The sequence below is a fragment of the Bos javanicus genome, chromosome 22 (genome assembly GCF_032452875.1).
Source record: "Bos javanicus breed banteng chromosome 22, ARS-OSU_banteng_1.0, whole genome shotgun sequence".
Lineage (NCBI taxonomy): Eukaryota > Metazoa > Chordata > Mammalia > Artiodactyla > Bovidae > Bos > Bos javanicus.
Genome location: NC_083889.1, coordinates 31,869,961 through 31,882,007, shown reverse-complemented (window position 1 = coordinate 31,882,007; position 12,047 = coordinate 31,869,961). Strand labels below are relative to the sequence as shown.

The following is a 12,047-nucleotide window of genomic DNA, read 5'->3' as shown; positions in this document are numbered from 1 at the left end:
GGAGGAGTGATGGTAGGAGAACAAAGCTGAGTCCATTCTTATTAATATTAAATGGTCAAGTCTGTACCCTTGAAGCTAGTGGAGAGAGAGAAGGGAGAGGAGCTGCTGACATTGACAATGAATCCAAACAGGAGTTGCACTAGCGGTGTCTACCACGTTGCCTCTGCCCTCGCTTAGCCTTCTGGGAATTGTAGTTTTGTGTCGAGCGGCTCCTCTGGCAAGTCGGGTATACTCGGCCCGGCTGTTGACTACAGATCCCAGACGGCGCCGGGCAGCCGCCCCTCCCGTCCCTGTTCGAGTGTAAACTCCCGGCGCCGGGGCGGGCGGCCGCGCGCGGGCCAGCGGGCTGAGCTCTGCACGGCTTGGGGGCACACCGCTCGGGGGACCCAGGCCCCGCCACCTCCCCTCCGACCCCGGGCTCGGTTCTCAGTTTGGAGCAGTGCGAGGACGGGAAGCTGGAGCCATGCAGTCGGAATCGGGGATCGTGCCGGATTTCGAAGTCGGGGAGGAGTTTCATGAAGAGCCCAAAACCTATTACGAACTCAAAAGTCAACCTTTGAAGAGCAGGTGAGTGGTGACAGCTGGAGGGAGGCGCAGCCCGCACCTGGGGGACCGGTTGCCTCCCACTCTGAGGCGAGGAAAGCAGCTGGCTCGGACTCTGGGACAAGGACCCCGTGCCCTTGCCCCGGGGCAGAGGGCGAACTGACCCCCGCAGTTGGGGGTCGTGCCGGCCGGACGGGTGCACCAATGAGGGTCTCCGCCCGAGCGCATTTTGGGGGCGCGGCGGGCAGCCCCGGACAGCCCGCGAGGGCGACGGGACCCCTCAGTTGGGGATACCAGCTGCGGAGAGCGGGTGGGGGCTGGGGAGTGCCCCGACGCGGAGGAGGGGGAGAAGGAGCGCCGGGCCGGGACGCGCTGGTGAGTTTCGAGTGAACCCCTTTTCTGAAAATCCCAGCGGCCTGAGAACTTGGGGGAGGAGAGCTTACGGTGGATCGAGCGCGACGTTACAGGCAAGCAGTTAGCTCATGTGTTGTTGGCCGCTTAGGAGTCGGGCCCCTTTGGGAAAGCCGACCTCGGGCCGCCTCCAGGTGAGGTTTCCCGAGCCCCGCCCCTGACCTTCCCGGCCGCGGCACCCCTGTGCGGGAGGGGCGGGGTGCGAGGTGGGGTGGGGCGTGTCCTCGTCCAGGTGGAACTCCCGGGCTTTGGGGTCCCATTCAAATACAGGCCTGGAGGGGAAAAAAAAAAAAAACTTTGAGACGGAGATTTGGCGAGTGACCGCTGTTGGGCCGGGACACGTCTTTCATTCTCCGGGCACTTCTAAAACTGTTTGGGAGGAGAGTGAAGACACCTGCTGGTCTGGCGTCGCATCACCCCTAGTGCCCACTGCTTACGCTGCCTCCACTCCCACTTGTCCCTTGGAGCAGATTAGGTGTCTTCTTCCTCTCTGTCCTGTGGCCACTCAGGACATTTCCAGTGTTTACTAAGAGAGAGGTGGTCAGTTGAGGCGCTGAGAGTAGAGAGGGTTTAGTTCCACCCCTCAGTTGTGAGGTAGCATGAGGCTGGAACTGGAAGCTTCAGCAGTGCTTCTTCATCCGTCTCAAACCTTCCTGCCGGCCCCTCACTGTCAATAGTGTTTGGGTGAAGGGGCCTGGCTATGGGGGGAGAGGGCCCAGAAATCATGGTGAAGGAAGGACTGAATCCGGAGTGAAGGCGTGTGATCACAGCTGCTGGGGCATGGGGGATTGGTACTTGTGCAGTTAGGTTCGTTTCCTTCAGGGCTGTGTCAAACTGAATCCACTTTGGGGAAGAACTGCTAAGAGCACACCGACTGACTGGGTGGCTGAAGCAGCCTCTTGGCAGATGCTTCAGGGAGATTGGAAGGAAACCTCCTATGTAGTTAGTTGCCTAAAACCAGCCTTTAGTTGGTGGTTTCTCTTCATAATGGCTGTTTTGTGTGTGAGCCTAGATTGTGTGTGTTGGGGGTTGGGGATGTGGAGTAATAGTGTGTAAAGGGTATTGTTGGTTATGCTCATTGGGGCTTTATCTGTATTCGGCTGAAGGGACCAGTGTTTTACCGAGCAGTCTCTGCTTTTGCTTCTATAAGCAAATGCTTACATGGCCAGAATGAGGGAGGGAGAGTGTGTGTGTGTGTGTGTGTGTGTGTGTGTGTGTGTGTGTGTGTGTGTGTAGTCCTGAAAGACATGAATTAACCGGACTGTTTGGAACATTTTTGATGGTAGCTGATACATAACATTAAGTAAATTTGAGAGAGTGAGGAAAATACCATCTGGAAAAACCCAAATGAATGCCATGAAACTCACGTTGGAGGATTTGGGGCCTGTTCTTTTTCAAGAGTCGGCAAAAAAAAAAAAAAAAAAGACTTGCAAGGGTTGAGCATCCTCAGGAGCTAGCTTGCACGTGTAAAGAAAATTTCGGGGATGTGGGAAGCGCTGGTTTCACACGCTGAAGCTGGAAACAGGTGCAGGATGGAACCGGTGCACAGAGGAAGGCTAAATGAAAAAAGTTGTAAAACTTGTCTGTGGAGCAGACACATGCTCTTTGAAATAAACCAGTGAAATAAAATCTGTGAATAAATATATGGGGTTGGCAAAATTTCCCTATAGTACAGTTTTCCACAGTTGTCTGATGTATTGTCATCGACATCTGTTGTGTGACTTTGCAAGGGCTGCATGTTCAGGGCCCCCTCCTTGTGGCTTTTTGTCTTAAGTCTTTGACTGGGACCTCCCTTCTTGTAATCTTGGTTGGAAAAAGTTGAAATCAGAAGGGGAAGATGGCTGCAACTGCCTTGTCTATCAGTTGTATTTTCTGGATTGTCTTTTGGAGTTGAAGATATGTCTAGAATCCTCCTAAAAAAGAAACTGTTAATTGCTCAGTTGTGTCCAACTCTTTGTGACCCCATAGACTGTAGCCTGCCAGGCTCCTCTGTCCCTTGGATTCTCCAGACAAGAATACTGGCGTGGATTGCCATTCCCTTCTCCAGGGGCTCTTCCCAACCCAGGGATCTAACGTGGGTCTCTTGGATTACAGCCAGATTCTTTACCGTCTGAGCCACCAGGGATGCCCCTAGAATCTGCCTACTTGTCATCAACTCCTCTGCTCCCACTTTGGTTCAGACTGCCACCTGGCCTCCGTGGCTAATTATCTCTTACCTGTTCTCCTGCCTTTATCCTTGCTGACTCTCAGTGGATTTTTCAACACAGGAGCCACAATATCTATGTTAAAACTGGTTTTCAACCTGAATGGTGGCTTGCCCCACTCAGGGGTCATTCAGCAATGTCTGGAGACATTTTTGGTACAATGGATGAGAGTTACTACTGGCCTCTAGTAAGTAGAGAGTGGAAATGCTGCTGAGCATTCTCCAGTGCTCAGGACAGTCTCAAATGAAGAATTATCTGTCCCCAGATTGTTACTGCTGAGGTTGAGAAACCTCATGGTAAATGTATCACATCATGTTCTCTCTTCAGAACCTTCCCTGGTATCAGTAAAACTCGAGACCCTTAAAGTGGTCCAACGCAGACCACTTTATGGGTGGGCTCCCTGTCAGCGCTGACTGTGTGTGTCTCTTGTTGCTGCTGTCCTGGCTCCCTCTGCTATAGCCAGCCTCCTCACCATTCCCGGAACACTCCAGACCTCTCCACCTCTGGCCCTTTGTAAGCTGCACTTGCTGGGGCCAGCAAGTGCACTTTCTGTCTTTGTCCGGAGAGCAGTAGCGTTCATTCCCTCCCCAGCCGACTTCATGTCTTCCCTTAAATGTCATTCCTGCCTTGAGCATGCCCTGTGCTGTGGCTCTCCTTCTAAACTCTGTGTCCCTTGCTCTGCTCAGTTTTTCCCACAGTACTTGCATTATGACCTAGTCTATCATTTTCTAATGGGTTCCAATTATGCTATGTTTCTCTGTACTAAATTGCAGGGTCCAAGGGGACAGGAATTTCTGGGTCTTCCTGGTTTACTGTGGTGCCCCCAGAACCTAGAACAGAGTTTCATCATCAGTGCTGTTGACACTTTGGACTGGATAGGTCTTTGCTGTGGGGGCTGTCCTGGGCGTTGCAGGATGTTTAACAGCATCGCAGGCTTACCTGCTCAAGGCCATAGCATCCCTCCTCAAGTTGTGACATCCAAAAATATGTCCAGACACCACCAAATGTCCATGGGACACAGACTCACCCCTGTTGCAGATGAAAAGGCCTAGAACAATGCCTGGCACAATAGTGTTTTGTTGTTTGACTATGTGTTGTTTTCTCCCTTTGTATTTAATTCTGGATGGGCTATTTGATTCTGGTTTTTGCATTTAAGGCTGCCTTCCTTTTAAAACAGGTATCCACCGTGCTGTCTCCAAAGAGGAGTTTATATATTCTTCATTTGGATTAGGCTTAGATGTGCAGGTGTTTGATGAGGAAAGACAGTTTCATTCCTAACCCAGACCTCCTAGACTTTAGGAATGTGAAGCCAATGGATTTAGGTGATGGAACCCCACTTTGGTCACAACGACTGGAGAAGCTGTGTCCTAGAGAGACACACACAAGAGTAAAGGGTCTCCTGAAGAAATGTTTGCAGTTTGGTTCCTCCCCAAGGGTTTTTGAAACCTTGGTGTATTCTCCTGGAAATGAGCCGCGAATGGTGGGTGGCAGAGGAAAGGTGCCAAGTATGAGAGCGTGAACCCAGATAGCACACACGAGCACAGTCAGGTCAGGGTCAGATGTGGAACCACTGAATGGGTCCCTCTCCGGGAAGGGACTCTCTGTAGGGCTTTAGGTCCCGAAAAAGATTTTTTTTAATATGTTAGCATCTTTCAGGTTCATAGTTCTTTTGTTTCATTTACTTGGTGCTAAATTCTGTGGCTTTGTAGCTGCTAATGCCCTTTTCCTGGACAGACTTCAGAATTGATTTAATCTAATTCCAGTTTCTCCTCTTCTCAAAGTTTTAATAATGGTTTAGATAATGGTTCTTTAACTTCCCACAAATTAGAAATGGGAATGAAAGTGAGTATTAGGTTTATATTGGCAGGATGAGATAGAGCAATGGTTCCCAGATGCTGATTCAGAGAGAGGTGTGTGAAATTGTTGCAGATTTGTATTCAGATGAGAAAGAAAAGATGGTTGTGTCCAACTCATGCTCACATGCATGAATTTCCATGTAAAGCCACTGCCATTTCTTGGATTTATTCTGAGATTTTTCCTGGGCTTCCCAGATGGCACTAGTAGTAAAGAACCTGCCTGCCAAGGCAGGAGACATAAGAGATTCAATCCCAGGGTCAGGAAGATCCCCTGGAAGAGGGCATGGCAACCCACTCTGGTATTCTTCCCTGGAGAAGCCCATGGACAGAGGAGCCCGGGGGTCTACAGTTCCTAGGGTCACAAAGAGTCGGATACAACTGAAGCAACCTTGCATGCACCCATATCTTCCTATTAAAAATACCCTTTCATTTATAAAATGAAATGAATGATTGTTCATTCTTGGCAAGACTGAACTGTCCATCTTTTATTGATTTCGGAAAGTTTTCTTGATTTTTCTTTCTGTCTAATCTGTAGAGAATTACTTTACATGGAGATTTAAGAGGATTGTTCTGTCATTTCTGTCCCTAACAATCTAAGTGACCTTGGGGAGGCTGGGTGACCTCTAACCTCAGTTTCTTCATCTGGCAACTGAGGGGCCTGCCTCCTAAGGGTCTTAAGGACATTAATTGTGACATTGACTATGGAAAAGTATTAGCATGATGCTGGGCACATATTTAGTGCTCAGTAAATGTTAGCAGATGTTCTTGTTATTTCTCTATTACTTAGCAGTGAGTCCTGACCTTCCAGAATGTGTTTGCATTTGGTTGACTCTGGCTTTCTTCTCTAAGGCCAGCGTTGTTATGCAATAAAATTATCCCAAGTTTAGTAAAATCTTTTTGCTTTTCCTCCTAATGAGGTGCTGCAGATAAATCTTTTGTGTTTTATAATTTTGATGCAGTCCTTAACAGTTTCTTTATGCTGGTTTAAGAAAAAAACAAAAACAGAACATCGGTGGCATCATCACATACATACAGATTCATATTCTACACATATCTGTTGAGTACCTGCGAATTCATACCAATGAACGCTGTTAACATTTACTGAGGCCGCACTGTGTGCCAGCCCCTGTCCTAAGTGGTTTTACATGTGTTAACTTGCACTAACTGCTTGAGATGATAATAATAAATAAGAACAATAATGTTGTGGATTATAATTTTAAAAACAAGTAACATGCAGTCCTTACTACATGCCAGGAATGATTCTGGGTATTTTACTTCTGTTAACTCAGTTAAGTCTCACTTCTACCTTGGGTGCTTGTATTTTTGCTGTTGACATTTTACAGAGAAGGAAACCAAGGCATCACGATTAGGTGGGCCTGGTTCTGGCTCTGGTCCTGGGCTCCAGTGCACTACTCTGGGCTGCCCTGTGAAAGGCATGGGGCCTGCCTGTGCTGCGTCTTCTCCAAAACTCACCTCTGCAGCGGGAGGGAAGGGAACACACAGATCCAGCCAAACATACAGGACGGAGTGTGATAACCAGGGGCATGAGCCATGGGAATGTAATAGAGGAAGGGAAACTGGGGTGGAGTTTTGTCAGTAAATAAGGGTATTCAATTTTGGCATTGAATGTCAAGCAATACTCAAAGCATAGTTATTTATAACATTAAATAAAATGTTACATGCCTTGGAAGGCATGATCTTTTTTTTTTTTTTTTTTTTGCTATGAACCATTTTTAAAGTCTTTAATGAATTTGTTATAATATTGCTTCCATCTTAGCTCCCCGTTCAGGGATTAAACTTGCACCCTCTGCATTGGAAGCATGGAGTCTTAACCACTGCACCCCCAGATACATTCCTGCCTTTATACTTGTCACCAGAGTCCCAGCTCTTCCTCTTGCTCTGTGGGCACCTGGGGTAGCAGAGACTGGATCCACATAGACAGGTTCAGAAGTAGCCATGCTTAATTAAGCACAGTGCCCGTGGCTTTGCTACTTAACTGATGTGTGTGTGTTCACAACTAGACTCTTAGCCTCCTGGACTCTCAATTTCTTTACCTGTGAAGTGGAATCTATAGAAGTGTCTTCTTAGGATTGGTGGAAGTTTTAAAACTGAGATAACATGCGTAAATGTGCTTTGTAGCATGCCTAGCACATGCTAGTAATATTAATTCCTTCTCTTCTATTTTACCATGATTGCAATTTCCCCCCTCCTCATCACAGCACTAAAGCAAGTGCAGAATTATGTATCTGAAGCAAAATAGACAAGATTGAAGTACGTTAACCTGGCAGATGTTCAGATCTTATTATGCAAATTGCTTGTATGGTATGATTAGATGGAAAACTTGATTAAAGTGGGATTCTAAGTGTTGGTTTTGTGTGTTATTGGAGATTTCCTTTTCCCGAGTACTGCTATTTATAGAATTATTTAAGTGTGTGTGTGTGTGTGTGTGTGTGTTTAATTCCCTTTGAGTTCTGCAGTGCCGTTTGCACAGGCTGATGTTTATATCTGCTCCAGTTGTGCAAGAAGTGGAAAATATCCTTTTTTTAGAACAGGTCACATGTGCTTACTGTCAGGAATAGGACCTCAGTGTAAAAAAATGTATCTTGGGACAAATCAAAGTTACTAAATTTCCCCTTCCAACTGCTTTGTTTCAGAACTGGCAGTATTAGGATAAATAATAGGAGAAAAATTTGGCTAAATTTTTTTTTTTGGTCATTTTTCAAGGACGGTAAGCAAGAGTTTCATTTGTTTTGTGTGTGTGTTTTAAGTATAAAATGTACTTTGCTGTTAGGTCTGTCTCATCAAAGTAAATTATAAAAATATGTTTGACTCATCTCCAAATATGCATTATTTGGAGAAAACAGTCAGGAAGGCGGGTCGGAGATAGTCACTGTAGTTGCCCCAAGCTTTTCATATTGTAAAGACAAATGTAGAGTTTATAAGGAGGTTTTTGTGAGTCTGGTGAACAGTGTGTACTTGAGGGCAAGGAATCAGAGCAAGCCTTGAAGGCTGCATCTTTCCTGAGCCAGCTGAGGGCGAGAGGACCAGCGGGCAGATCTGGGATCTCTGTTGAAACACCCACACCCTATATCTGTTCTGAAGGACTGGGGACCAGGCTCCTTGTGTCTCTAGGTCTGGTCTTAAACACGGCCACCTTCTTTCTTTGCTGCATCCTCCTTCCTGTGGCCTTTCATGCATGCTGTGAAGGTTAAAGACATACACCTTTGGAGTGTTCGCACAGAGGTTGAACCAGGGCAGGCTGAGAGGAATGCAGTGCTTCAGGAAGTGGAGACATGGTGAGAGAAAGACTCACCAGGAAGTAAATGATACCCCAAAGTCGTGAGCCCCTGTTGTCCTCCCCAGGTCATTTCTCAAATGTCACTCGGTTGCTTTCAGCAAAGGCAGTATAACTTTGGGGTCAGAGGGACATGGAATTGTTTGTTTTTTTTCTTTCCTGTACCTACCTCATTTCTCCCCTTCTTTACAACACTTATTTATTAAGTGCTTATCGTATGACAGCTCTTTGCTGGTGTAGGGAATCAAAAGTAGAATCAGACAGACTAGGTCCCTGCTAGCATGGTGCTCTCATCTTGGAGGTGGGGGGTATAAGCTGATAATGATGCAAATAGATGAATAAGACAAGTTTTCATGCTAGGAAAACGAAATAGAATGTTATTGATATAGAGTGCCTGGGAAAGAAGTGCTTTATTGGATGGGTCTTTAGAAATGACCTCATAGAGGAAGTGATTTGCAGTCACCAAATGTCTGAGTTAAAAGTGCAGATCTTGGTGCTGCCATTCGCTAGCTGTGTGACTTTGGACAAGCTCACCAACCTCTCTGGGTCTGAGTTCCCTCCTCTGTAAGATGGAGTGAAAACTACCTTGCAAGGCTGCTGTGAAGATGAAAGGTAATGCATGAAAAGAGGTAATATATGAACAATGGAGAAAGACATGCAGGCATTCATCTTCACCATAAATAAGTGTTTATAACTAAGTCTTAAATGTTTTTCTAATGTCCAGGGAGTCAGAGATTTATGCTTGTCTTTACAAATCTACCCCTGGACTAAACATGGAGATGGGTCTTGGTATTTTTATTATCCTTCCTTTCTTCCAGGATCGTCTTACTTGAATTGTCCCCTTGCTCATTTCACTTTTGTTGCATTGAGATCATTCTGGTCTGGCCATACTTCCTTTATGTTTAGGAACAGTTTTTGGCTGCATTTTGGTGCAAAGGAGAGGGCCATGTCACCTAGGATTAAAAAGGAAAGCCTGAGATTGATTTTAGCAAATACACACGCACACCACAAAGAAATGACCCACGTAGAACTCCTGACTCCCAGGGCTGTTTTCAGCCCCTGGGTCACATGCTTCCTGTCTACACTGATGTGAAAATGTCAGTGTTCGTGCAGAAAGTAAAAGAAGAAGCCTCTCCTCCCACGCACCACTTCCAGCTTCCATCAGAGTTGACATCCATAGGCAATGGCATGTTTTAATTCACTCCTTTACGAAAGAAATCTTCAAAGCATTCAAATTACAGTAGCTGTGTTCTTTGATTCAGGTGTCCACGGGAAAAGGGTCTTGGGTTGCGTGGGAGCAAATGTTTTAAATCCGAACGTGGTAAGTTGAAATTTTAGGGAAGGCACTGGTAGAATGGTGTCTTTCTATAAGAAAATTGTGGGCTATTGAGCAATTTCAGGAAGGCTTCTGTGGCCTGCGCCCTTGCCACCCCCACCCCCGAGTGGGAGAACTTGCTGACACATTCACACACATTCCCCTACTTTCCCGCAAGGTCAAGAGCCGATGGGAAGGGTGGTCGTCCCCACTGATGGGACCATGTGTAGCTTTTGTAGGATAGGTTTTCTTTCTGGGAAGCTTAACTTGCTTCCACTGGAAGAAGATTTGAGGCAGAGAAATGTTCTTGAGCCCAGTGGTTGAGGTTGTATATCAGATCAGGATAAAATAGACAGGAATGCTGTACTTACTTTGATACCTTTTCTGTGATACGTTCCTGAATATTAACTGGTTCTAAAAAACATACATTAATTTTTTAACCGGAGATTGGAAACTTGATGAAGGGAAAAGCACACAGAAAACATAAGGATGATTTTCCTGTTTAACTTGGAACCTAGCGCAATCCCTATAAAGCCTACCTGGGCACCTCAGTGAGATGTGGCCACCTTGTTCCTCTTGCCTGAACCTGTCCCAAACAGTTGGAGGTGGTATTCACAGGCACTCCAGTATTGTAACAATCCCTTCTCTGTCAAAAGGACTGAGTATACTTCTGTTTAATTTTTTTTTGCATTTGAAATCTTTTAGCAGTAAATGAAAAGGTATTATTTTGGGGTCAGATTGCTCTGTGTAAACTGCAAACAACTTGAGAAATAACTCAAACTCAAATAACTCATAAGTCTCAAATAACTGCATAACTTGAGAAAATTGGCATCTCAGCCAATAGAACCTTTTGCAACAAATTTATAATACTTGGGGCAGAGAATGACTGTGAATAAGCATAATGACTGTGAATAAACATTAAAATAGTATTGGCCAGTTAGGATGATTTCCTTTGAAGGGAAAAGGACGACACCAACTATGTATTCTTGAAAAGTCTGTTCATTTTTCCAGGTAGAGTTTACAATAGCTTATGTAAAAGAGTCTCTAAAAATATAAACAGCTGGCATGATTCCTGGTGACATTCCAAATAAAAGTTTGCCCGTTTGCTCCAAAGAAGCATGGTTAGAGAGTAACCTTTGAGAGAAACTGGCCTCTGGCTTGTGGTGTATGGGACAATCGGTGGGCAGACTTTTTGGAACCACATCTTGCATCACCTTGGCATGGTCATTTATCCACTGGTGTTTAGGTAGATAAACACTAATCACATCTTATCTAGATGAAGGCTGGAGGTATAAATGCTAAATGACGGGGTCGTGAAATGCAACTCTGTCGATATTGATAGCGTGTGGGTGCTTTATATCACTGTTGATTCAGAAGTGAATGAGAGAATTTGATGCCGTTCACTTGATCATAGTATTGCAGTTGCTAAAATGCACGCTTTAATGGCAAGGGGCTGAATGGCAAGAACAATTAATTGGGATTTGTTTCTGGAGTCAGTGATATACACGTCACTCTGCTGGCCGAGGTACCCCTCTTTCTCACTCTTGGTTTCATACACCTGTCATCTTTCTAATCAGATTTCACTGGCAGCCAGCTCCCTTGTCCTCATGTGTTTCCCCTAGTGGGCACTTTTATTTTGCCTGCCTGTAATCACTTTTCCAAATTCTTGTAACAGCCCCTTCCCACATGCTTAGCCTACATGCTTGAGTTTCATGACTTTGGGGTGGAGAAATTGATACAGGCTCGCCATGCTTCTGTATCACAGGGATCGGTTTCAGGGAGTTACATGTAGACTAATGTAATGAATCCCAGGATTTGCTTGGGTGCTCACAGAGAGTCTCCTTTTATTTCCATTGATCTTGAACTTGGGAAGGTTGTTGTGTTTTAGAATGAAGCCCTAACTTGGAGGCAGAGAAAAACTAAGTCCTTATTTTGGGTTAATGTTAGTTGCTATAACGAAGTGGCAGATGATAATCATATAAGTAGTAGTTCCTGGTAGGCAGACAGCTTTCCTCCATGTGACAAATCAAGAACCCAGGCTCCTTCCATCTTCTGGTTCTGTCATTGCCTAGAACCCTGGCATCTTTTGTGTCTGATGGTGGAAAGGAAGAGGAGAAGGTATAACTTAAGTCCCAAAGTGACAGGCATCACTTCTGCTCAGATTCTCTGGCAAGGTCCAGTTTCATATCTAGGTCTGGATGCCGGGGTGGGAACTGGGAAAGAGAGACCCCAGCTGAACAGCAAAACCTCTAACTTAGAAAGGAGAACCCACTTTTGGTGGATAGCTAGCCATCATCACCATGGTCCTAGTAGGAGGGTTTTGGCTTCTGAATCGAGTTGTGCCTATCTTTGCTTAGGTTTATCCTTGGTCTTTTCTGTTATTTTATTTTATATCTTTTTTTTTCTGATTAAACGTGGTTAAT

The 12,047-nt window shown here is 45.5% G+C and overlaps 1 protein-coding gene across 7 annotated transcripts in view; it reads left to right on the top strand.

The window, feature by feature from the left end:
* Positions 1-300: 300 nt before the first annotated feature.
* Positions 301-12,047, top strand: part of MITF (melanocyte inducing transcription factor) — a 235,441-nt gene continuing 223,694 nt past the window's right edge. For 4 of the 7 annotated variants that reach the window (XM_061396404.1, XM_061396402.1, XM_061396414.1 and 1 more), the window contains exon 1: positions 312-567. In XM_061396404.1, coding sequence (XP_061252388.1) covers positions 464-567 — 104 coding nt within the window. In that variant the 5' untranslated portion in view covers positions 312-463. Of the gene's footprint in view, positions 568-610; positions 8,922-12,047 lie in introns of those variants that run through there. The other 3 variants (XM_061396403.1, XM_061396415.1, XM_061396412.1) reach the window with 3 other exon arrangements.